The sequence below is a fragment of the Hyla sarda genome, unplaced genomic scaffold (genome assembly GCF_029499605.1).
Source record: "Hyla sarda isolate aHylSar1 unplaced genomic scaffold, aHylSar1.hap1 scaffold_995, whole genome shotgun sequence".
NCBI lineage: Eukaryota > Metazoa > Chordata > Amphibia > Anura > Hylidae > Hyla > Hyla sarda.
Genome location: NW_026611026.1, coordinates 7,818 through 35,130, shown reverse-complemented (window position 1 = coordinate 35,130; position 27,313 = coordinate 7,818). Strand labels below are relative to the sequence as shown.

At 43.6% G+C, this 27,313-nt stretch overlaps 1 protein-coding gene across 5 annotated transcripts; it reads left to right on the top strand.

Moving 5' to 3' along the window:
• The first annotated feature begins 1,853 nt into the window (after window positions 1-1,853).
• LOC130351777 (uncharacterized) lies at window positions 1,854-22,427 on the top strand. 5 transcript variants are annotated; one of them, XM_056554931.1, is made up of 6 exons: window positions 1,855-2,462; window positions 8,542-8,595; window positions 11,480-11,938; window positions 14,026-14,079; window positions 19,369-19,404; window positions 21,520-22,427. In XM_056554931.1, exons 3-6 carry the CDS (start codon window positions 11,813-11,815, stop codon window positions 21,910-21,912), a joined length of 609 nt encoding a protein of 202 aa, XP_056410906.1. In that variant the 5' UTR covers window positions 1,855-2,462; window positions 8,542-8,595; window positions 11,480-11,812; the 3' UTR covers window positions 21,913-22,427. The 5 variants fall into 5 exon arrangements, with proteins under 5 accessions (XP_056410910.1, XP_056410906.1, XP_056410907.1 ...); XM_056554932.1 differs by having other exon boundaries at window positions 8,503-8,595; XM_056554935.1 differs by lacking the exon at window positions 11,480-11,938 and having other exon boundaries at window positions 1,854-2,462; window positions 8,503-8,595.
• Window positions 22,428-27,313: the final 4,886 nt, after the last annotated feature.

The following is a 27,313-nucleotide window of genomic DNA, read 5'->3' as shown; positions in this document are numbered from 1 at the left end:
CATGCCCAGACAGCCAAAGGCTGTCTCGGCAAGCTGGGAGTTGTAGTTTTGCAACATCTGGAGGGTCACAGTTTGGAGACCACTTTTAAAGTGTTGCCCAAACGGTAGCCCTCCAGATGTTGCCAAACTACAACTCTCAGCATGCCTACACTGCCCAGGCATGCTGGGAGTTGTAGTTCTGTGACATATGTCCCTTCAGATTTTGCAATTTTCATGAAAATTTAGAAAATTGCTGCTATAGTTTGAAGTCCTCTAATTTTTTCAAAAAGTACAAATATGTCCATTTTATGATGCCAACATAAAGTAGACATATTGTATTTGTGAATCAATATAAAATGTATTTGGAATATCAATTTTCCTTATAAGCAGAGAGCTTCAAAGTTAGAAAAATGCTAAATTTTCAAAATTTTCATGACATTTTGGGATTTTTCACCAAGAAAGGATGCAAGTAACAACTTAAAGTTACCACTACCATAAAGTAGAATATGTCACGAAAAAACAATCTCAGAATCAGAATAATCGGTAAAAGCATCTCAGAGTTATTAATGCTTAAAGTGACGGTGGTCAGATTTGCGAAAAAGGGTCCTTAAGGTGAAAATGAGCTGCGTCCTTAAAGGAGTAGTCCAGTGGTGAACCCAGTGGTGAACAACTTATCCCCTATCCTAAGCATAGGGGATAAGTTGCAGATCGTGGGGGGTCCGACCGCTGGGGCCCCCTGCGATCTCCTGTACGGAGCCCCGACAGCCCGCGGGAAGGGGGCGTGTCAACCTCCACACGAAGCGTCGGCCGACACGCCCCCTCAATACAACTCTATGGCAGAGCCGAAACGCTGCCTTCGGCAATCTCCGGCTCTGCCATAGAGATGTATTGAGGGGGCGTGTCAGCCGCCTCTTCGTGCGGAGGTCAACACCCGCTATCTGGCCGGAGAGCCTGGCCCCCGTACAGAGAGATCGCAGGGGGCCCCAGCGGTCGGACCCCCCGCGATCTCAAACTTATCCCCTATCCTTAGGATAGGGGATAAGTTTTTCACCACTGGACTACCCCTTTAAGGGGCTAGGGAGAAAGGGTTGGACTTAGGAGACTAGCAGTTTCTGCATAGAATCTAGCTAAGATGAGTCATGTGACCAAGGATCTATACATTCTTACACATACATATATGGCTCATAAGTAGGGGCAACAAAGAGTAAAATGTCAACTCTTTCACAGCCATAATACCTCAATGTATTCAGTAGTAGACTTATAAAAATAACATGTTATGTAAATGTGACTTATGATAATGTCCATATTATGATGGGCCTGCACCCAACTAAACATACAGGGGAAGATTTATAAAAACCTGTGCGGAGGAAAAGTTGACCAGTTGCCCATAGCAACCAATAAGATTGCTTCTTTCATTTTTAAATGGGCCTCTGAAAAATATAAGCAGCGATCTGATTGGTTGCTACTGGCAACTGGTCAACTTTTCCTCTGCACTGGTTTTGATAAATCTCCCCAACAATCCTTTATTTTTTCGAGATGAAATGTTTTCCCCATGTTGTATAAAATGAGGGCACACAACTCTTGGTACAACTTGGTACTAACTGCCAGGAGTGGTCCATATGAGCCGACCATTTTGAAAGTCAAAAGAAGCTCTGCAGCAGCTGCGTTGTGTAAGATAAATTATAGCCCCATGGTCTGAATATAATACGCTGCCTTATACTGTTTAAATGGTCATGGAAGATCATAAAGACCCTTTTGTGACTTCAAATATTCTTCTATTTTACAATAAGCCTTCATTATTTTATATATATATATATATATATATATATATATATATAAGCTTTGTATTAGTTATTGCTTACAATTCAGTCTCCTATACAAGGAAGGAAACATAACATATGAGCAGTTGGATGAGGTCCCAGGTGACATGGAGTAGCACATATGCGGATTTACCTGTGTGGTGTCTATAAATGTAAATTATATATAGGAAATATACTGAGGAGCAGCTTTTGCATTAAGGACAGGCACTTCCATTAATAATTAGAGGGGATTGATGTCAGGGCCTACTATTGTAGAGGTTTCAGCAGGGATATTGGTTATTGATCCAAAATTATTGGGGAGATTTATCAATCATCCTAAAACCCTATTATATGTATGAATCCAGCAGATCATCTACATACAAAAGAGCTGGTTTGTGATTGGTTGGTCTTGATACAAGTGAGCTGGCCTGTGATTGGTCGGTCTGGCTTGGCACCTGCACGGTATGTTTGTCTGTTGTCCTGACAACCAACCACTCAGCTGGAGCGACCGCCAGAGGAGGAGCTATTCTGTGATTTCTGAGCCGTACAAGTGCATTATTGTATTATTTGTTGCGTCTTAGTGTCTGTGTGTGTTGTTTGTTGTTGTGTGTCTGTGTGTCTGTGCTTTTATTTCAGGTAACACCTCACTTTCCGGTTATACCATCCTTTCCGGATCATCCAGTGGTAAGTCCTACTCTAAACTATATTATCCCTCATTAATATCGTCACATATTTCTGTCCAGTTACACATCCAGGGGGAGAATTATCAAAACCTGTTCAGAGGAAAAGTTGTCCAGTTGCCCATAGCAACCAATCAGATCTCTTCTTTCATTTTGGACAGGCCCTTTTTAAAATGAAAGAAGATATCTGATTGGTTGCTATGGGCAACTGGGCAAGTTTTCCTCTGCACAGGTTTTGATAAATCTCCCTCCCAATGTATATTATAGCTGTATATTGCTCCAACTGTAAATATATGTCTGAAATAATAGGTCATGAGACTGGCATGTGATGGGCACTAACTGGTCACAGCCTGGCACATATATCATCTTATTATTATATGAACTGGGCTCTATGGGGGAGATTTATCAAAATATTTGAAAGAAGCGATCCAATGGGTTGCTATGGGCAACTGCACCACTCTTCCTCTACATGTTGGAGAGCACTGCTTTAGGCTGGAAAAAAAATGCCCCCAAAATGCATTTGGGACAAAACTACCGCTGCCAGATGTTAGCTAGGAGTCAATAGGAAAATATGAAATTCCATACCTACATAGTGTTTTAAAGGATAACTCCTGGATGTAACAACTTATCCCCTATCCTAAGGTCGCGGGGGATCTGACAGCTGGATCTCCCGAACGGTGCCCCAGTTCTCAGCATGAATGGGGCGTGTTGACCACCACACAAAGCGGCGGCCGACACGCCCCTTCCGGGCAGCTCTATGGGAGAGCTGGAGCGCTGCTTTCGGCAATCTCCGGCTCTGCCATAGGACTGCATGGAGGGGGCGTGTCAGCCACAGGTTCGTGCTGTGGTCGAAAGGGCTTGTTTCATGCAGGGAGCCGGGGCTCCATGCGGGAGATAACGGAGGGCCCCAGTGGTCAGACCCCAGCGATCTAACACTTTAGATAGGGGATAAGTTGTTACATCCCGGAGTTATCCTTTAATTTTTGGCATTACCTCACCCTTTAGTGGTGTTTTTTTGGGCTCAATGGAAACTTTTCAAAATCACTGCATTCACTAGCTATGTTGTTGTTTTTTTTTGTTTTTGTTTTTGTTTTTGTTTTTTTCCTTTTCTTAAAAAAATTGTGGTGTTACTCCTCTCATAGTCCTCTTTAGGTGGAAGAAAGGGCATTTTTCAATAGAATTCCTTGAGTCACATGATATAAGAATCAGTGCACCTCTCTCCCCCTTGCCATGTGTTCTATGTACAGTTAATTGTTTACATCAGAATTCTGGACCAAGCTGTAAATTTTGGTTTTGGTAATATTTTTTGTTTGTCAGGGGAGCAGATATATTAATACTATTGATTCTTGGACAGTGTAAAACTTTCAAAATCACCAAATTTATCACAGTAGCTGTATGATATAAATCTGGCACATCTTTAGACTGTCTAATATAAGTTAGTACAGTGGTCCCTCAAGTTACAATATTAATTGGTTCCAGGGCAACCATTGTATGTTGAAACCATTGTATGTTGAGACCATAACTCTATGGAAAGATGGTAATTGGTTCTGAAGCCTCCAAAATTTTATCCAAAAATAGGAAAAAGGGAGGAGTAAACAAAAATAGGTAGATAACTAATATAGATAAAGCAAGTCCTTACATATAAAAGTACGAAAGATCTGCTGGTTGCTGTAAATCACTGTCTATGTAGAGGACAGGAGCTTCTTCAGGGTCCTGTATAGTACACACAATGTCCAAAAAAAGTATCATGGAGTCGCCTTTACCTGGTGTCCAAAGGAGCAGCTAACCCTGGCACAGGTAAAGAGTAGTACAGAACATGTAATACCTCCCTGCACTGTAGAGGGTGCTATCGGACAGGAATTCAGTGCATGCACTTCAGTAACAAGGGTTTTTCCAGTAAAATATCCGTTCTGATTGGTCAGTTCTTCCAGCCATGTTGAGTCTGGATTCAAGTTAAAATGGTCCAGAAAATACTATTGTATGTTGAAACTATTGTATGTTGAGGCCATTGTAAGTTGAGGGATCACTGTATCAGTAGTTTAGTTTTACATACCATTTCTGCATTCTTTTGTTTAGCAATTTGTTTACTAACCACTTAGGGACCAAGGGCGTACAGGTACGCCTTCGCTCCCTGGTACTTAAGGACCAAGGGCGTTCCTGTATGCACGTGGGAATTTCGGTCCCCGCCGCGCACCGGGCGGGGACCGGACCGGGTTGACTACTGATATCTATCAGCAGGCACCCCGTGCAAATGCCCAGGGGGGTCCTGAGATCAACCCCCCCCCCCATGTCGGCAATTGCCGCAAATCACTGGTGAATTCATACTGGTCTACGGTGACCCGGTTACCCGGAAATTAAGGGGGATCGGGGTTGTCCAAGACACCCACGATACTCCTGAAGGGATAGGAGTGAGGTGGCAGGGGGGGCACCCCTCCTATCCCTGCTATTGGTCGTTCAGAAGCAAAGACCAATAGCAGATCGGGGGCAGGGGGGGGGGGTTAACGTTCGGTTCCCCCATTCTGCCCACCCACAGTGGCCGGGCAGAACGGGGAACCGTCGGTGCACAGTGCCGGAGGTCCACTTACCCATCGGCAGCTGGCGGCGATCAGCGGCAGCGGGCGGGGATTGGTCGTTCAGAAGCGACGACCAGTAGCAGATCGGGGGCGGGGGTTAACGTAGGCTGGGCAGAACGGGGAACCGTCGGGGAACAGCGCCGGAGGTCCACCTACCCATCGGCAGCGGGCGGCGATCAGCAGCAGTGGGCGGGGATCGGTGGCGGCAGAGGACAGCGATGTGGCTCCCTGGATTCTACGGAAGCCGGTGAGTTGCCTAGCAACATCTGGAGGGCTACAGTTTGGAGATCACTGTGCAGCGGTCTCTAAACAGTAGCCCTCTAGATGTTCCAAAACTGCAAATCCCAGTATGCCCAAACAGCAAATAGCTGTCTCGGCATGCTGGGAGTTGTATTTGCGTACCTCCAGCTGTTGCATAACTACATCTCAGTTGTAGTTTTGAAACAGCTGGACTGGCACACTGGTTGGAAAATACTGAGTTAGGCAACAGAACCTAACTGAAGGGTTTCCAACCAGTGTGCCTCCAGCTGTTTCAAAAGTACAACTCCCAGCATGCATGGTCTGTCAGTACATACTGGGAGTTGTAGTTTTGAAACAGCTGGAGGTTTGCCCCTCCATATGAATGTACAGGGTACATTGACACGGGCGAGTTTATAGTGAGTTTCCTGAAGTTTGAGCTGCTGCAAATTTTTTGCCGCAGCGCAAACTCCTAGCTGGAAACTCACCATAAACCCGCCCGTGTGAATGTACCCTAAAAACATTACACTACAATACACTAACACATAATTAAGGCTAAAACACTACATATACACCCCCTTACACTGTCCCCCCAGTTTAGCAACCGCTCGAGGCACCCTGTTTGGGAATCACTGTGTGGATGTAAACTGCTCTGCGGGCGAACTACAATGCTCAGAAGAGAAGGAGCGCCATTGGGCTTTTGGAGAGAAAATTTGTCCGGAATTGAAGGCCACGTGTGTTTACAAAGCCCCCATAGTGCCAGAACAATGGACCCCCCCACATGTGACCCATTTTGGAAACTACGCCCCTCATGTAATGTAATAAGTGGTACAGTGTGCATTTACACCCCACAGGTGTCTGACAGATTTTTGGAACAGTGGTCTGTGAAAATGAAAAATGAAATTTTTAAATTGCATAGCCTACTGTTCCAAAGATCTGTCAAACGCTAGTGGGGAGTAAATACTCACTGCACCCCTTATTAAATTCTGTGAGGGGTGTAGTTTCCAAAATGGGGTCACATGAGGGGGGTCCCGCTGTTCTGGCACCACGGGGGGGCTTTGTAAACGCACATGGCCCCTGACTTCCATTCCAAACAAATTCTCTCTCTAAAAGCTCAATGGCGCTCCTCCTCTTCTGAGCATTGTAGTGCGCCAGCAAAGCACTTGATGTCCACACATGGGGTATTTCCATACTCAGAAGAAATGGGGTTACAAATTTTAGGGGTAATTTTCTCCTATCACCCCTTGCAAAAATTAAAAATTTACACGTCCAACTTTAACAAAAAGTCGTCAAACACCTGTGAGGTGTTGAGGCTCACTGTACCCCTTGTTACATTCCTTGAGGGGTGTAGTTTCCAAAATAGTATGCCATGTTATTTTTTTGCTGTTCTGGCACAATAGGAGCTTCCTAAATGGGACATGCCCCCCAAAAACCATTTCAGCAAAATTTGCTTTCCAAAAGCCAAACGTGACTCCTTCTCTTCTGAGCATTGTAGTTCACCCTCAGAGCATTTTACGTCCTAACATGGGGTATTTCCATACTCAGAAGAGAGGGGGTTACAAATTTTGGGGGGCATTTTCTCCCATTACGCTTTGTAAAAATTGTAAATTTGGGAAAAAAATTTGCACTTTAGTGAAAAATATAATTATTTTCATTTACGCATCCGAATTTAATGAAAAGCCGTCAAACACCTGTGGGGTGTTAAGGCTCACTGGATCCCTTTATACGTGTCTTGAGGGGTGTAGTTTCCAAAATGGTATGCCACATGGGGCGTTTTCTGCTTTCTGGTACCATAGGGGCTTCCTTAATGTGACATGACCCCAAAAAAACATTTCAGCAAAATTCACTCTCCAAAATCCCATTGTTGTTCCTTTCCTTCTGAGCCCTCTACTGCGCCTGCCGAACACTTGACATACACATATGAGGTATTTCCTTACTCAAGAGAAATTGGGTTACACATTTTAGGAAGATTTCTCTCCTTTTACCCCTTGTAAAAATTCAAAAACTGGGTCTACAAGAACATGCCAGTGTAAAAAATATAGATTTAGAATTTTCTCCTTCAATTTGCTGCTATTCCTGTGAAACACCTAAAGGGTTAACACACTTACTGAATTTCACTTTGAATACTTTGAGGGGTGCAGTTTTTATAATGGGGTCATTTGTGGGGTATTTCTAATATTAAGGCCCTTCAAAATCAACTTCAAATCTGAACTGGTCCCTGAAAATTCCAATTTAGAAAATTTTGTGAAAAATTGGAAAATTGCTGCTGAACTTTGAAGCCCTCTGATGTCTTCCAAAAGTAAAAACATTTCAACTTTATGATGCCAACATAAAGTAGACATATTGTATATGTGAATCAATATATAATTTATTTGGAATGTCTATTTTCCTTACAAGCAGAGAGCTTCAAAGTTAGAAAAATGCTAAATTTTCAATTTTTGCATCAAATTTTGGAAATTTTTCACCAAGAAATTATGCAAGTATCGAAAAAATTTACCACTAACATAAAGTATATTTTGTCAGGAAAAAAACAGTCTTGGAATCAGAATGAAAAGTAAAAGCATCCCAGAGTTATTAATGCTTAAAGTGACAGTGGTCAGATGTTCAAAAAACGCTCTGGTGCTTAAGGTGAAAATTGGCTTGGTCCCTAAGGGGTTAAAATGCAAAAAAAAAATTTCCATAGTGTATCTACCCCATGTGAACATACCCTATCAGGACAGGTATAAGAGCTTTGTCCTGTAATAAGCCAAGCAACCCAGTGATCACATGATTGGGAGAGATATTCAGCCATTGGAAGTAACAATGAAGGTTCCCAGAGTGGACATGTTTCATGTGCAGACTATTGTATAGGGGTCAAGTAGTAAAAGGATCCACTGCCACCTTATAGGCAGCTTCCTACTGCCCATTAGATTGCATGTAATAATACATCTCATAGCTTACAGATACTGTTGGGTTGTTAGAGGAACATGAGGGGGAGCTCTATGAAAGGCCGACATGCTGTTCTTATGCAGGTGACCTCTGCTTTCTGTGTCCAACCCTGAAGGTTCCTATTGATGACAACAAGAAACAGAAATCAACAAAACACTGGTGCAGAAAATACATAGAAAAATCCTCATATTTTTTTATCATACAAATAGTAATGTGGTAAATATATAAAGAATAATTGTATATGTCAATCACTAATCAATCAGGTTATATGAATATTGTGCAGGAATATGTCTTTACTGTTTACAGAACGAGTCAATAAGCTGACCTCTGTCTCTTTTTTTGGAGATGGAGCGCCACACTTTTGAAAGGACACCCCACTATGACTACACGGATGACGAGGTAAATCTCATGTTTGTGTTGACTTTCATTAATCCTATAGTTGTGAATAATAATTGCTCTGTTAAAGTGAATCTTCTCCTGAATCATCTCCATACAAGGTGTAGAATCTGCAGATCTTTGCATTTAGGTGCTAGAGGGATAAGATTACCCATACATTTAGTTTTGATGATCGCCTGTGTTACCAGCTGAAGAGTCAAACAGTTGGTGCTAAGTTTCAGCAGCATCTCCTCCCTCCTCTGTTTTGTCGGATTAAGGAACTGAGTAGTGACGTGGGCTGTCAATCATGCCGAGGGGACATTACTGCACCCAGAGCGGCGAGACTAGATAAGTATAGCTCCCGTCTAGGGGGCTACTTACAGGGCTGCTGGGGGGGGGGGGGGGGGGGACTTACAAACTGCAAATCCTCCCCATCCCTGTGGACAGAAATGTCCTCCGGGGATGGTGCAGATGAAGATATTACTACACTGCTCAAAAAAATAAAGGGAACACTTAAATAACACAATTGCACTCCAAGTCAATAACATTTCTGTGAAATCACACTGTCCACTCAGGAAGAACACTGATTGACAATCAATTTCACATGCTGTTGTGCAAATGGAACAGACAACAGGTGGAAATTATAGGCAATTAACAAAACACCCCCAATAAAGGAGCGGTTCTGCAGGTGGTGACCACAGACCACTTCTCAGTTCCTATGCTTCCTGGCTGATGTTTTGGTCACTTTTGAATGCTGGCGGTGCTTTCCTTCTGGTGGTAGCATGAGACTGAGTCTACAACCCACACAAGTGGCTCAGGTAGTTCAGCTCTTCCAGGATGGCACATCAATGTGAGCTGTGGCAAGAAGGTTTGCTGTGTCTGTCAGCGTAGTGTCCAGAGCATGGAGGCGCTACCAGGAGACAGGCCAGTACATCAAGAGACATGGAGTAGGAGGGCAACAACCCAGCAGCAGGACCGGTACCTCGGCCTTTGTGCAAGGAGGAGCAGGAGGAAAACTGCCAGAGCCCTGTAAAACGACCTCCAGCAGGCCACAAATGTGCATGTGTTTACTCAAACGGTCAGAAACAGACTCCATGAGGGTGGTATTAGGGCCCGACATCCACAGGTGGGGGTTGTGCTTACCAGAAAATACCAAGATTGGCAAATGCGCCACTGTTGCCCTGTGCTCTTCACGGATGAAAGCAGGTTCACACTTAGCACATGTGACAGACTGCATTCTAAAAAAAAAAAAAAAAAAATGTGGCTGTGACAGGGGGAAAATAGCCTAAAAGGCCATACGAACCCAGCCTTGGTCCCCCGCAGCTCCTGTGTGTCTCCTGGTCCCCTGATCTTCTCTTTTCTTCCTGCCTTTGAGACAGGCAATTAGTCCAGGACTTGCTCGCTCAGCCAATAACTGGCTGTCAGAGGACACTACTGTGAAGAAGAAAGATCGGGGGACCTAACCGGGGCGAAACAAAGCTGGGGTGGACCAACAGGGCATTGGGCTAGATATATATCTATCTATATTTTTTTTTTCCTGCCCCAGCAGCATATGATTCATTTTTTTTTTTTTAGAAAACATTGGAATACCCCTTTAATATTTAAAGGGGAACTCCGGTGGAAAAATTATGTTTTCAAATCAATTGATGCTATAAAGTTAAACAGTTTTGTAAATTACTTCTATTTAAAAATCTTAACCCTTCTAGTACTTATCAGCTGCTGTATACTACAGATATACTACAGAGAAATTTGTGAAATTCTTCACAGTCTGACAAGTCCAGTCTGTCCATGTTAGGGACTGTCCAGAGCTGGAGAGGTTTTCTATGGGATTATGCTTCTAATCTGGACAGTTCCTGACATGGACAGTTGTGTCAACAGAGAGCACTGTGGTCAGACTGGAAATAACTACACAAACTTCTCTGTAGTATATCTGTAGTATACAGCAGCTGATAAGTACTAGAAGGATTACAAATCTGTTAAACTTTCTGGCACCAGTTGATTTGAAAACATTTGTTTTCCACTCTTTAAAGGTCTAACACATTGATAGGCTGCGCTCTTTCACTTTAATGGAACTGCCCTGCATTATCATTCACAGCTGCCTATATGGACAACCTGCTAATCCTGTAGACATAATGAAGAAGATGAGAAAGATGACCAGTTGCCCATTGCAACCAATTAGATTGCTTCTTCAATTTTTGAACAGGCCTCTGAAAAATAAAAGAAGCACTCTGATTGGTTGTAAGGGCAACTGGTAAACTTTTCCTAGACATAGGTTTTGATAACATTTCCCCCATGGTGTTCAGGGAGCATCCCAACCATCAAATATTGGTGGCCTTTCCTAAAGACAGGCCATCGACATTTACCTCTTAGTGGAGAGTAATAACACTACAGGTTATGGATACTAGATTCAAAAGGACAGAACGTTGGTTCAGGGATTTATTCTGATGCCATATTTGGAATCAGGAAGGAACATTTCCACCTGGTATTGGGCAATTGGCATGAGCCTTATAAGGTTTTTTTTTGCCTTCCTCTGGATCAACACAGTAGTGACACAATAGGCATATAGGTTGAACTTGATTAACTTTTTTTTTTAAATCTTTTTTCAATTGTGGGGAAGATTTATTAAACCTGTGCAGAGGAAACATTTACCAGTTTCCCATAGCAACAAATCAGGTTGCTCCTTTCATTTTTAAAAAAGCCTCTGAAAAAGAAAAAAAAGAAATCTAATTGGTTGCTATGGGCAACTGGTCAACTTTTCCTCTGCACAGATTTTGACACATCTCCTCCTTTCTAAGTATCTGTCCCCCAAAATAGAGCCTAAAATCCTGAATCCTGGATGTTTGATGCCATCTTTTCAAAAAGGCAATGTTGAAATCTATGTTGATATTTATTTCTTTATTTTTCTTAGTACCTAATATGATAGATTTACCAAGACCAGCAATTCATAACAGATGTAAAGTAAACTATCTACAGCCAACCCATACACAATGTATAGAGAGGCAGAGCACATACATGACTGCCTTTCCATGCTCGATATCACAGGTGGTCCCAACAATGAGACCCCTGCAATCATACTGCATACTTATCCCCCATTCTGGGAATAGGGTATACATCTTAACCTCTTAAGGACGCAGGGCGTATGGATACGCCCTGCATTCCGAGTCCTTAAAGACGCAGGGCGTATCCATATGCCCGTGGGAATTTCGGTCCCCACCGTTAGCCGGTTGGGGACCGGAGCCGGATGCCTGCTGAAATCTGCCCGCCCCTGGTTGTCAAGGGGCTCTGGAAAGAAGATGGAGGCCGTACCTGCAGGAGAAGATGCCTGGGGACCTGGGATCTTCGCTTGAGCCTGCAGGATCCTGATCAGGTAGGGAATCCACAGTGGGGGGGTGGAATTGAAAGTGAAAGTAAATCGATCTTTACTGTGGCAACCACTAGGGGGGCCAAACTGCAACTCCCAGCATGCCCAGAGAGCCAAAGGCTGTCTGGGCATGCTGGGAGTTGTAGTTTTGCAACATCTGGAGGGTCACAGTTTGGAGACCACTGTTACAGTGGTACCCAAACAGTAGCCCTCCAGATGTTGCCAAACTACAACTCTCAGCATGCCTCGACTGCCCAGGCATGCTGGGAGTTGTAGTTCTGTAACATCTGTCCCTTCAGATTTAGTAATTTTCATGACATTTTTGAAAATTGCTGCTCTACTTTGAAGCCCTCTAATTTTTTCAAAAAGCAAAAATATGTCCATTTTATGATGCCAACATAAAGTGGACATATTGTGTTTGTGAAGAAAAATAAAATGTATCTGGAATATCCATTTTCCTTACAATTAGAGAGCTTCAAAGTTAGAAAAATTCAAAATTTTCTAAATTTTCATGAAATTTTGGGATTTTTCACCAAAAAAGGATGCAAGTAACGCCGAAAATTTACCCCCAAAATAAAGTAGAATATGTCACGAAAAAACAATCAGAATCAGAATATTCGGTAAAAGCGTTTTCGCGTTATTAATTTGTAAAGTGACGGTGGTCAGAATTGCGAAAAAGGGCTCAGTCCTTAAGGTGAAAAAGGGCTGCGTCCTTAAGGGGTTAATAATGGGACAAACCCTTTAGGGTCTATTCACACAGCAGAATTTCCACACCAATTCCGCTTCCTTGGGTGGTTTCTGGCTTGTGGATTTTATGCGGAATTTGTGCTTAATCTGTGCAGAAATTCAGAAGTGTTAATGGGAGAGAGGAATCCCATAGAAGTCTATTGGGCTTTCATTTGAGGCAGAATTCCACAAGCGCAAATTCTGCTGTGTGAATAGACCCTTAGGCTATAATTCCACTTGGGATTTTGTGCAAAATTGCCCCCATTCTGTCGCACAGAGTTTTTTGCCTTGAAAAAGCGCTGCAGCCAGATTTCAATAAGGAACTGCAAAATGCTAGGTCCACTTGCCATTTTTGAGTTTGGCATTTTATAAATCTTTTTGGCTCAGTGGGTGATTTTCAAAAACGACCTCATGTTGAAAACATGGCGTTTTTCGAGCAAATCTGATTTATCTGCGAAGGCACGGATGCTGACCGCTGTGATTGGCCATACAGTACCGGCCAATCACCGGCAAACATGAATAAGTTATGTGAAGTTCTGTTCACATCACTGGCCGGAGTACGGTACAGTGCAGGGATGTGGAGCGGTGTTGCGTGTCACCTGCTTCTCATGACTAGAAATTATGATCACAATGGGTCTCAGGAGTGAGACCCGCTGTGATCTGTCACTTAGTGCAGGTACTACTGCTCCCAACATTGAACAGACTCTGTAGTACCACAATAATCACGCACATATAGTTGATATCGGATTTTACACTGTATTTATTAAAAATATCATTATTAAAATACATCAAAAACATTATTAATAAAAAGTTTTAGAAAATTAAGATAAAAATATATATTATTTTTACAATTACATGGACCCTTTATCCATTTGGGCTATTGCCGGCTACATTTTCACGTCCCTGACCGCTCACATCAATCATTACCTGATTGAAAATGTAAAAAACTTTTTGTCATAAAAAAGAAATACTTAATTCCCTACAAATTTTCCCATCCCTACTTCTTCATTTTAAATTTTTTTTCTCTTGTACCAAACTAAATTTGTTAAAATACACCCACAAGGAATCTGCCAAAAGGTAAAAACACCTGAAAAAACACCTGAAAAAAATCAGTGGCAGTTTTTCATGCATTTTTTCTGGTGTTTTTTTAGCCTAAAAAAGACACCAGTACAAAGCTTTAGTGTAATTCTAGCCTTAGGCTTCGTCCTATAGATTATTACTTAGATAAGATACAAATAAAGACATTTGATAGGGGAAATGAGTAAAACAAGATCATTTTATTTCATCATAATGTATAGATATAATACATTACGCCATAATATGTTTAATGAGCTGAATAAAACTAAGTTTAATCTGTTCTGTTCTAGGTCTTTGAGATGAACAGAAGGGCCATAGACATTATCACAGCGTTCCAGGAAGAAGTAAGTGACATTGGAGATAATCAAATTTGTTATATAAAAGTATACATATAAAGTTTAGTAGGCATTCAGGGGATTCATCAATTGTGATATTTTTGTTGATTTGTGAAAAAGGCAAATAATTGCACAATTTGTGCACTAACTGCAGATGTGTGATTATTTGCTGTTTAAGACGGTACTTGCTAAAGGGGTGTGACCTATTGAAAAGGGGTGTGGTTGCTCACCGTTTACACTGCCAGCCTAAACTGCTGCTAAGATCTCCCCTTGCTCAGAGCTGGCGGAGATATCATCATGGGTGCACAGGTTTACTGGACTTATATAGAGGTGTCTGCTTCTTCATAAATCCAGGGAGCCTGTGCGCTGGCAGGGAAGCCTGTGCGCTGGCAGGGAAGCCTGTGTGCTGACAGGGGAGCCCATACGCTGACAGGGGTGCCTGTGCACTGGCAGGGAAGCCCGTACGCTGACAGGAGAGCCCGTACGCTGACAGGAGAACCCGTACGCTGACAGGGGAGCCTGTGCGCTGGTGGGGGGAGCCCGTACGCTGGCAGGGGAGCCCGTGCGCTGACAGGGGAGCCTGTGCGCTGGCAGGGAAGCCCGTACGCTGACAGTAGAGCCCGTACGCTGACAGGGGAGCCTGTGCGCTGGTGGGGGGAGCCCGTACGCTGGCAGGGGAGCCTGTATGCTGATGAGGCTTCATAAATGCCCCCTAGATTATGTTATGGCAGATTTTACCAGTTTTGATGAATGTGTCAGTAATCTTATGTCTATGTAGCTAACCCTAATAGACCCCAAATATCTGTGCACACAGTATAAATGACCTGCACCATTGTTTCCATCGATGAAACTGGCACCAGAGGTTCCTCTTTCCTAGGATATATCAAGCTTATTTACCCAGCCCAAAGAACTGTCCAGAGTAGAAGAACCTTCATTCCTCATATCCCATGGTGCCATAAGGAATTTTAGGAACTCATACAGCCACAGCGTCTGTCCCTCCCTCCTCCCTTCCAAAAGCAATAGTCCAAAAAACTACTTTTTTAACCTCTTAAGGACCCTTGATATACGCGTATGTCATGACACCCTGGTACTTAAGGACCAGGACCCATGACGTATGCGTACGTCATGGAGTATTCCGGTCCCCGCAGCGCGCCGGGCGGGGATCGGACCGGGATGCCTGCTGAAATCCTTCAGAACCCCCCCCCCCCCCATGTCGGCGAACGCGGCAACTCGCAAGTGAATTCACACTTGCGATTTGTGCAATTACGGGTCTATGGTGACCCGGAATATAAGGGGGATTGCGATCCCCCTGAAGGGATAGGAGTGAGGTGGCAGGGGTGCCACCCCTCCTATCCCTGCTATTGGTCGTATAGACGCGACGACCAATAGCAGATCGGGGGCGGGGGGGGGGTTACTTTCGGTTTCCCCATTCTGCCCACCCACAATAGGCGGGGCAGGACGGAGAAACAGACAGGGACCGGCGCCGAAGGTCACTTACCGATCTGCGGAGGCTGCGGGCGACGGTGATCGGTGGGCAACGATGTTGTGCGGCTGGCTCCCTGGATCCTAGGGAAGCCGATGAGTTGCCTAGCAACATCTGGAGGGCTACAGTTTGAGACCACTATACAGTGGTCTCAAAACTGTAGCCCTACAGATGTTACAAAACTACAGTTTTGGAGTTGTAGTTTTGCAACAGCTGGAGACACACTGGTTTGAAAATACTGAGTTAGGTAACAGAACCTAACTGAAGGTTTTCCAACCAGAGTGTCTCCAGCTGTTGCAAACGTACAACTCACAGCATGCACGGTCTGTCAGTACATGCTGGGAGTTGTAATTTTGAAAAAGCTGGAGGTTTGACCCCCCCCCCCCCATGTGAATGTACAGGGTACATTCACACGGGCAGGTTTACAGTAAGTTTCCTGCTTGAAGTTTGAGCTGCAGAGCAAACTCCTAGCTGGAAACTCACCGTAACCCGCCAGTGCGAATGCACCCTAAAAACACTACACTACACTAACACATAATGAAGGGTAAAACACAACATATACACCCCCTTACACTGTTCCCCCCCCCCCCCCAATAAAAATGAAAAACGTATTGTATGACAGTGTTTCCAAAACGGAGCCTCCAGCTGTTGCAAAACAACAACTCCCAGCATTTCCGGACAGCCACTGACTGTCCAGGCATGCTGGGAGTTTAGCAACAGCTGGAGGCACCCTTTTTGGGAATCACTGGTGTAGAATACCCCTATGTCCACCCCTATGCAATCCCTAATTTAGTCCTCAAATGCGCATGGAGCTCTCTCATTGCAGAGCCCTGTCGTATTTCAAGGTATCAGTTTAGGGTCACATATGGGGTATTTCCATGCAGCTAAAGCAGGACGAAATTGCTTTCTGACATCAAGTTAGACTACATTCACACCACTATTTTTATCATACGTTTGCCAGATCACCTGTAGAAATTTCAAAGTTGGCCACTGCCGTATCCCCGCCAGACCCACGCCACATCTCATTCTCATTTTTGAGACTGGAGTCAGATAGTGACTTTGGTCGGCTCATTTTTGCACCGCATCAGTTTTATTGCCGGACTTAAACCGCAACATTCCATGGTTTTTCCGTCCAGCAACAAAACCAGATTTTGTTGTGAAAAATTATCTGACCAGAGTCACTATCTAACTCCAGTTGGCTCATGCAAATCAATGAGACAGGTCTGTCGAGGATACAGCAGCGGACGGTTTTGAAATTTCCGGCGATCCGGCGACTGTATGAAGAAATCGTGGTGTGAATGTTCCCTCTGTGATCATTTTTCCAGAAGGGGCGATTTCCCCATGGACACCCATGCTTGCACTATAGATCTACAATAAAGCTGTGAATTATAATACACAGAAGAAAGTGCTGAACTTTTCCCAAAGGAATCCTACAAATATTTACAGGCATATTTAAAGTTGTGAATAAACCGGGCTATTCACAAAACGTAAATCCTCAATTCCAGCCACCAGCCAATTGCATAAGGTCTAAAATACATAGAGCATATAATAACACTGCCAGTGAAGAGACGTAGTAATAAAAGGGGAGACCAAATTTAGGGAATACACTTGCTTTAAAAGATGTGTCTTTAGGGCATGTTTGAAACTGAGGAAGATGGGTATAAGCCTGATGGTCCGAGGTATTGCATTACAGAGAACTGGTGCAGCACAAGCAAAGTCTTAGAGGTGGAATTGAGGGGTTCAGATTAAAGAAGATGTTAACTTTAGATCATTTCACTACTTATTAGCTGCTGAATATTACAGAGGAAATTCTTTTCTTTTTGGAACACAGTGCTCTCTGCTGACATCATGTCCACAGTGCTCTCTGTTGACATTTCTGTCCATTTTAGGAACTGTCCAGAGCAGCATATGTTTTCTATGGGGATTTTCTCCTACTCTGGACAGTTTTTAAAATGGACAGAGGTGTCAGCAGAGAGCACTGTGGTCATGACGTTAGCAGAGAGCTCTATGTAAGAAAATAATTTCCTCTGTAGTATTCAGCAGCTAATAAGTACTGGAAGGATTAAGATTTTTTTTAATAGAAGTAATTTACAAATCTGTTTAACTTTCTGGCACCAGTTGATTAAAAAAAAAAGTTTTCCACCGGAGTATCCCTTTAAGATCACATAACAGCTGTAGAGAAAGATGAATCTGGCAGTGGCATTTAGGATGGACTGGAGAGGGAGAGTTTAGAGAAGGGAAGGCCTATTAGTAAAGAGTTTCAGTAGTCCAGGTGGGAATGAATTAAAGCATCCACAATAGTTTTGGTTGTTTCAGCAGTAAATGAGGGGTGCGTGGAAGACAGATCTGAGTCTACCATAACTTCAAGACAGCGGGTTTACTGTCCAGGAGTAATGGTTGTACCACTCACCGAGATGGAGATGTCAGGTTTAGGTAGATTAAATGGAGGAAATACAAGAAGTTCTGTAATAGAAAGATTTCTTTTCAGGAATAGGGAGGACACAATGTTAGAGACAGCAAAGAGAAAGTTGCTGGTGTTCTGTAGGAGTGCGGGGGTGATGATACGGGAAGAGGTAGAGAGCTGTATGTCATCAGCGGAGAGATGGTACTGGAGTTCAAATCTACTGAGGAGAAGGCCCAGGAAGGGTCCCTGAACCCCAACAACAAGAGCAGCAGGGAAATAGCTAGAGATAGGGATTGATACACCGAAGGAGCGTTCACGGAGGTAGGAAACAAAAACCAGGAGAGAGAGGAATCTTTAAGAACAATGGAGTGGAGTATAGCAAGAAGTAATTGGTGATCTACAGTGTCAAATGCTGCATAGAGATCAAGAAGAATCAGTAGAGAGAATTGCTATTAGATTTAACCATAAGACATCATTAGTGACTTCGGTTAAGCCAGTTTCTGTGGAGAATGGGGAATGTAATCCAGACAGTAAGGGGTCAAGGAGAGAGTTCCTGGAGAGATAATGGATTAGGTGGGAATAGACCAAGCATTCCAGGAGTTTGGAGATGAAGTGGAGAGACAGGTCAATAGTTAGCTGCACAGGATCCAGAGATGTTTTCTTCAGAAATGGGGTTATGACAGAATGTTTGAAGGAGGAATGAAAGATTTTAGTTATGTGATTGGTGATGGCAGGGGAGAGAATGCGGTAACACGGTGAGAGGATGTACCTGTATATACTTTCATGTACTGATTCATAGCACTATATACATGTATATAGCATCATGTACCTGTATATTACATCACCTACCTGTATATACCACCATTGAACTTTATATTTCATCACCTACCAGTACAAACCACCATGTAGATAGCAGCGTATGCCTGTGCAGCTGGCTTTTTTGGGGGTAGGGGTGTGCTGATACAGGACTTCACCAGGGGCACAATGGACACTATAGTGCCCCACACAGTAGTTAGATCTCAGTATAGTGTCCCTCACAGAAGATTGTAGGGATGTACTGATATTGGTATCAGTCAGGATATAGGTATGAACTTCGTATACTCGTGCAAATGTCCCTGCTAACATATGATGTAGATATAAGAAAGGCTTTCTTCACAACGGTCACATGGGTTCAGTTTTAAAGACATGATGAATATGAAGGATTTGTTATAATCTAGTTTCTAAAAGATCTTCTAAATAGAATTACACAGAATGCTGCAGTATTCTAGAAGACAGAGACTACGTGCGCTCTTTTCTTATAGATATTTTCTTTATTAATAGATAAGCCCTTCAATACATAAGTATGTTCTGAATACCTACATTAGATTGAAGTAACAATAACTTATTTCTGTTTTATTTTTCATGTGGACAGAACAGAGAACAGGAACTAAGGATCACCCAATACTATGTAAGTGATATAACAAATAACCATATTAGCTCCTTATAGACAGAGGCAATTTTCATTTTTTTGCAGTTTCAGTTTTTCCTCCTCTCTTCTTATAGTCATAAAAATGTTTCATAAAATATGCTGGGAAACAAAAAATTTATTTTAAGGTGAAAACGAACACAAATTTTTTTTTTTTTTTTATCTGAGTTGGGGGTGCTATTTTTTATACATTGTTTATTATGCTCGTTAACTGACATGTTATGTTGATGCTTTTAAAATGTACACATATGCTTAAAGAGGTAATCCAGGGAAGTATATATATATATATATATATATATATATATACATATATATATATATATATATATATATATATACATATATATATATATATATATATATATATATATACATATAGTCCAACAGGAAGCATGAAGCGGCACTCCAGCGATTTCAAGATAAGAAAAAGTTACTTTATTCACCCATAGTGCTACATTTCGACCCTCTCAATGGAGTCTTTATCAAGCATGCTTGAAATCGCTGGAGTGCCGCTTCATGCTTCCTGTTGGACTATTTTTGTTTGATGCACCTTTGGTCAACGTTGGAGCTGGCTGAGCACCCACAGATCTATTATATAGGGCTAGAAGCCCCTTCATGGTGCTCCTTAACTACTATTTTCAATTTTATATAATATATATATTTATGAAAAGAGCACAAACCAAAGCAACCACACTACCTGGATATGTTCCCTGTAAACTATCCTGCCTGATATGCATTGTCTTCTCTGGCTTCTTGAAATTCTTTGCCATCTTTCCCTCGCCTTGCCTACATCTCCCAGCAATCATTGCAGCACTGCTCTGTCAGCTGGCTCCCTTCTGCAGTGAGCAGCAGAGAGAGGTTCAGTGTCTGATTGGCTGAGGCTTCACACACCTCACAGTTCTTAGCACTAAAGAGAGCATGACCATCAGTGCAGGGTAGAAACCACATGGTCTGTGTCTCACAGGAAGGTGGGGGTTGCTTTCAGATAGTTATTAGGACAGAGACAGAGTGGATGGCTGGATGATGTCATTCCCTCACTTTATGCACATAAGTAACAACTAAAGAGGGGAGACTGCTCTATATAGCTAATGAATGATATTTAGACAATTAAATACGTTGATGAGAGGAAAAGATGGGCTATAGGTTTAGTTTCCCAGAGTACCCCTTTTTACACCTGTGGAATCATTTTAGGGCTCTTTTTTTCTGTATAAGTCATTCCCCATGCAGGATTAATAAGGTTAAGTTTTATGAGTTAGGATAATTATACATGCAGTTATTCCAAATATGCAAACAACATTTTTTTTTCTTTACTTTTTTGTATGGGGAGGGTTAATTTATATTTGTAAAAACAGATTTCTTTTTCTTTACACGTTAACAGCCAATTACTGTTGGGGCTTGCTGGAAGATGTGGTTTTGCAACTTTTGTAGGTCTAGAGTTTGGTGACCAATGCCCAAGGGGACTTGTATGAGCAATGGTTAGATGACTTATACAGATTTATGCAGGACATATGTCCTTTATTGATCTAAGTGATTTACATACATCCCACTCCATACATCCTACAACACGCGCTCAGAGATAAGAGACGGACTGCAGTTCTGGAGATCGTGGAGGTCCCAGCAGTCAGACCCTCCTCAATTATACTCTTACCTTCAACCTGTGGATATGGATTAAGACATTTTTACTGCATCCTTGAGGACTGATTTTTTATTTTCTCTGTAATTAATTGTTTTGCATTGTAGTATAAGCCCTCTGTGGTTATGCACAACATCAGAAACCTTGGTTACTAGTTTATTTTGTTAAAGTGAGCTACACATATCTTTCTTCTTGTTCATTGTTTCATAAACCTTGTTGTTATCATTCATGAGTCAACCTAAAAGAAGTATTTCCTAGAGAAAAGTGATATTTGCCCAAAATTGCCTACAAATAAAGACACCATCGTTGGACCTCTGTTGTCTCATTATGTCAAAGTCTTGGCTTTGGATCCCCTGATACTGTTCTAGTCGAGAGCAACCCTTTCTGACGGAGGATATTACAACAATCATGGAAGGCTGGATGAGGCAAATCATACAGATTATCTGATTTACTTATGTGTGAAGGAAGAAGAGGAGAAGAAGGAGAAGGAAAACAAAGAAGAGGAAGAGGAAAAAGAGGAGGATGAAGGGGAGGAAAAAGAAGAGGAAGAGAAGGAGAAAAAGAAGAAATATGAAGAGGAGAAGGAGAACGAAGATGAGAAGCAGGATGAAGGGGACAATGAAGAAAAAAAAGAAGAGAAGGAGGAAGAGAATGACAGAAAGGAGAAAGAACAAGTGGAGAAGAATGAAGGGCAGAATGAAGCAGAGGAAGAGGTAAAGAAGGAGAAAGATGAAAAGGTAATAGAAGAAGAAGAAGAAGAAGAGCTAACTTGCTGCACGTGGTTTTGTACACCAACTAGAGCCTTCATCAGCAGCGTAACAAACTTTTTCTTTACCAAATGTGGAGGACTCCCTTAACATCAAGTGGAGTCTGGAGGAGGCGCTGTTAAAGAGATTATCAATAGGTATTACCTTTCTTCCCTTCCCAGCAGCTCACTTCTGATTTGGTCTCTACTCTTCCTAATACCTTCTGGTATGAAAAGGTAGATCTTAGATGGCAGAGCAGGTACTATGCTGAAGCCTTTACATGCAGGTGAAACCAGTGGCAGCAAATGTATGCAACATTGTGTGTACATTGGCTACCATATGGAGGCATGGTTTTGCCCACATGTGGTGACCACAACAAAGTACTTGACCCACCATCTCATTCCCCCCCTTTTATTCCAGGTGATAAGTCAACAGGGAAAGAGACCAAGCTTGAAGTGAGCCACTGGGAACCAGGGAAAGATAATGCCATTTTAGATGCTGAGATAACCCCTTTAACATGTAGAGGCAAATGAGGCGCCATTACTATCAGGAGGGTTCATTTGCCTCATATGGGGTAGGAGGAGACCCCCTTTAAGATCAAAGATTGGAGGACAAGACTCCCTTAAGACCACTGGAGTCTGGAGGAGGCGCTGTTAAAGAGGTTATCAAGACAGCTGAAAAGGTATGACCTTCCTTCGCTTCCCAGCCACTGGAGAGAGGGAAAAGTTTATGCCATTTTAGCTCCTTTGATAACCCCTTTAACATAAAGAGGCAAATGAGGCGCCTATAACATCAGGAGGATTCATTTGCCTCATAAGGGGTAGGAGGAGACCCCCTTTAAGATCAAAGACTGGAGGACAAGACTCCCTTAAGACCACTGGAGTCTGGAGGAGGCGCTGTTAAAGAGGTTATCAAGACAGCTGAAAAAGTATGACCTTACCTCGCTTCCCAGCAGCTCACTTCTGCTTTGGTCTTGACTCATCCTGATACCTTCTGGTATGAAAATGGAAGGCCGAGATGGGGGAGCAGGTAGCATGTTGCAGTCGTCACATGCAGGCGAAATCAGTGGCGGCAAATGTATGCAACATCGGAGGCCTGGTTTCACCCACATGTGGTGACCACAACACATTACCTGACCCCTTATTTCAGCCACCCCCTTTATTCCAGGTGAGAAGGTATAGGGATGAGATGAGAGCTATGTGGAAAAGAACCACTGGAGGTAGGGGAAAGTTTATGCCATTTTAGCTCCTCTGATAACCCCTTTAACATATAGAGGCAAATGAGGCGCATTTAACATCAGGAGGATTCATTTGCCTCATAAGGGGTAGGAGGAGACCCCCTTTAAGATCAAAGACTGGAGGACAAGACTCCCTTAAGACCACTGGAGTCTGGAGGAGGCGCTGTTAAAGAGGTTATCAAGAAATCTGAAAAGGTATGACCTTACCTTGCTTTTCCAGCAGCTCACTTCTGGATTGGTCTCGACTCGTCCTGATACCTTCTGGTATGAAAATGGAGGGCCGAGATGGGGGAGCAGGTAGCATGTTGCAGTCGTCACATGCAGGCGAAATCAGTGGCGGCAAATGTATGCAACATCGGAGGCCTGGTTTCACCCACATGTGGTGACCATAACACATTACCTGACCCCTTTTGTCAGCCACCCCCTTTATTCCAGGTGAGAAGGTATCGGGATGAGATGAGAGCTAACTGGAAAAGAGCTGGAGGGAGGGGAAAGTTTATGCCATTTTAGCTCCTTTGATAACCCCTTTAACATATAGAGGCAAATGAGGCGCCTTTTACATCAGGAGGATTCATTTGCCTCATAAGGGGTAGGAGGAGACCCCCTTTAAGATCAAAGATTGGAGGACAAGACTCCCTTAAGACCACTGGAGTCTGGAGGAGGCGCTGTTAAAGCGGTTATCAAGACAGCTGAAAAGGTATGACCTTCCTTCGCTTCCCAGCCACTGGAGAGAGGGAAAAGTTTATGCCATTTTAGCTCCTCTGATAACCCCTTTAACAGAGGCAAATGAGGCGCCTTTAACATCAGGAGGATTCATTTGCCTCATAAGGGGTAGGAGGAGACCCCCTTTAAGATCAAAGACTGGAGGACAAGACTCCCTTAAGACCACCGGAGTCTGGAGGAGGCGCTGTTAAAGAGGTTATCAAGACAGCTGAAAAAGTATGACCTTACCTTGCTTCCCAGCAGCTCACTTCTGCTTTGGTCTTGACTCATCCTGATACCTTCTGGTATGAAAATGGAGGGCCGAGATGCAGGAGCAGGTAGCATGTTGCAGTCGTCACATGCAGGCGAAATCAGTGGCAGCAAATGTACGCAACATCGTATGTACATTGTCTACCACATGGAGGCCTGGTTTCACCCACATGTGGTGACCACAACACATTACCTGACCCCTTATTTCAGCCACCCCCTTTATTCCAGGTGAGAAGGTATCGGGATGAGATGAGAGCTATGTGGAAAAGAGCCACTGGAGAGAGGGAAAAGTTTATGCCATTTTAGCTCCTCTGATAACCCCTTTAACATATAGAGGCAAATGAGGCGCCTTTTACATCAGGAGGATTCATTTGCCTCATAAGGGGTAGGAGGAGACCCCCTTTAAGATCAAATACTGGAGGACAAGACTCCCTTAAGACCAGTGGAGTCTGGAGGAGGCGCTGTTAAAGCGGTTATCAAGACAGCTGAAAAGGTATGACCTTCCTTCGCTTCCCAGCCACTGGAGAGAGGGAAAGGTTATGCCATTTTAGCTCCTCTGATAACCCCTTTAACAGAGGCAAATGAGGCGCCTTTTACATCAGGAGGATTCATTTGCCTCATAAGGGGTAGGAGGAGACCCCCTTTAAGATCAAAGATTGGAGGACAAGACTCCCTTAAGACCACTGGAGTCTGGAGGAGGCGCTGTTAAAGAGGTTATCAAGACAGCTGAAAAGGTATGACCTTCCTTCGCTTCCCAGCCACTGGAGAGAGGGAAAAGTTTATGCCATTTTAGCTCCTCTGATAACCCCTTTAACAGAGGCAAATGAGGCGCCTTTAACATCAGGAGGATTAATTTGCCTCATAAGGGGTAGGAGGAGACCCCCTTTAAGATCAAAGACTGGAGGACAAGACTCCCTTAAGACCACCGGAGTCTGGAGGAGGCGCTGTTAAAGAGGTTATCAAGAAAGCTGAAAAAGTATGACCTTACCTCGCTTCCCAGCAGCTCACTTCTGCTTTGGTCTTGACTCATCCTGATACCTTCTGGTATGAAAATGGAGGGCCGAGATGCAGGAGCAGGTAGCATGTTGCAGTCGTCACATGCAGGCGAAATCAGTGGCAGCAAATGTACGCAACATCGTATGTACATTGTCTACCACATGGAGGCCTGGTTTCACCCACATGTGGTGACCACAACACGTTACCTGACCCCTTATTTCAGCCACCCCCTTTATTCCAGGTGAGAAGGTATCGGGATGAGATGAGAGCTATGTGGAAAAGAGCCACTGGAGGTAGGGGAAAGTTTATGCCATTTTAGCTCCTCTGATAACCCCTTTAACATATAGAGGCAAATGAGGCGCCTTTTACATCAGGAGGATTCATTTGCCTCATAAGGGGTAGGAGGAGACCCCCTTTAAGATCAAATACTGGAGGACAAGACTCCCTTAAGACCAGTGGAGTCTGGAGGAGGCGCTGTTAAAGCGGTTATCAAGACAGCTGAAAAGGTATGACCTTCCTTCGCTTCCCAGCCACTGGAGAGAGGGAAAAGTTTATGCCATTTTAGCTCCTCTGATAACCCCTTTAACAGAGGCAAATGAGGCGCCTTTAACATCAGGAGGATTCATTTGCCTCATAAGGGGTAGGAGGAGACCCCCTTTAAGATCAAAGATTGGAGGACAAGACTCCCTTAAGACCACTGGAGTCTGGAGGAGGCGCTGTTCAAGAGGTTATCAAGACAGCTGAAAAGGTATGACCTTCCTTCGCTTCCCAGCCACTGGAGAGAAGGAAAAGTTTATGCCATTTTAGCTCCTCTGATAACCCCTTTAACAGAGGCAAATGAGGCGCCTTTAACATCAGGAGGATTAATTTGCCTCATAAGGGGTAGGAGGAGACCCCCTTTAAGATCAAAAACTGGAGGACAAGACTCCCTTAAGACCACTGGAGTCTGGAGGAGGCGCTATTAAAGAGGTTATCAAGACAGCTGAAAAGGTATGACCTTCCTTCGCTTCCCAGCCACTGGAGAGAGGGAAAAGTTTATGCCATTTTAGCTCCTCTGATAACCCCTTTAACAGAGGCAAATGAGGCGCCTTTAACATCAGGAGGATTAATTTGCCTCATAAGGGGTAGGAGGAGACCCCCTTTAAGATCAAAGACTGGAGGACAAGACTCCCTTAAGACCTTTGGAGTCTGGAGGAGGCGCTATTAAAGAGGTTATCAAGACAGCTGAAAAGGTATGACCTTCCTTCGCTTCCCAGCCACTGGAGAGAGGGAAAAGTTTATGCCATTTTAGCTCCTCTGATAACCCCTTTTATAGAGGCAAATGAGGCGCCTTTAACATCAGGAGGATTCATTTGCCTCATAAGGAGTAGGAGGAGACCCCCTTTAAGATCAAATACTGGAGGACAAGACTCCCTTCAGACCAGTGGAGTCTGGAGGAGGCGCTGTTAAAGCGGTTATCAAGACAGCTGAATAGGTATGACCTGCCTTTGCTTCCTAGCCACTGGAGAGAGGGAAAAGTATATGCCTTTTTAGCTTCTCTGATAACCCCCTTAACATATAGAGGCAAATGAGGCACCTTTTACATCAGGAGGATTCATTTGCCTCATAAGGGGTAGGAGGAGACCCCCTTTAAGATCAAAAACTGGAGGACAAGACTCCCTTAAGACCACCGGAGTCTGGAGGAGGCGCTGTTAAAGAGGTTATCAAGACAGCTGAAAAAGTATGACCTTACCTTGCTTCCTAGCAGCTCACTTCTGCTTTGGTCTTGACTCATCCTGATACCTTCTGGTATGAAAATGGAGGGCCGAGATGCAGGAGCAGGTAGCATGTTGCAGTCGTCACATGCAGGCGAAATCAGTGGCAGCAAATGTACGCAACATCGTATGTACATTGTCTACCACATGGAGGCCTGGTTTCACCCACATGTGGTGACCACAACACATTACCTGACCCCTTATTTCAGCCACCCCCTTTATTCCAGGTGAGAAGGTATCGGGATGAGATGAGAGCTATGTGGAAAAGAGCCACTGGAGGTAGGGGAAAGTTTATGCCATTTTAGCTCCTCTGATAACCCCTTTAACATATAGAGGCAAATGAGGCGCCTTTTACATCAGGAGGATTCATTTGCCTCATAAGGGGTAGGAGGAGACCCCCTTTAAGATCAAAGACTGGAGGACAAGACTCCCTTAAGACCTTCGGAGTCTGGAGGGGGCGCTATTAAAGAGGTTATCAAGACAGCTGAAAAGGTATGACCTTCCTTCGCTTCCCAGCCACTGGAGAGAGGGAAAAGTTTATGCCATTTTAGCT

Coding starts and splice junctions, on each gene's coding strand:
- LOC130351777 (XM_056554933.1), top strand. CDS start 11,813: ATGCCTGCTGAAATCTGCCCGCCCCTGGTTGTCAAGGGGCTCTGGAAA. Junction 11,939..14,025: donor GCCTGCAGGATCCTGATCAG/GTAGGGAATCCA, acceptor GTTCTGTTCTAG/GTCTTTGAGATGAACAGAAG. Junction 19,405..21,519: donor TAAGGATCACCCAATACTAT/GTAAGTGATATA, acceptor TTATGTGTGAAG/GAAGAAGAGGAGAAGAAGGA.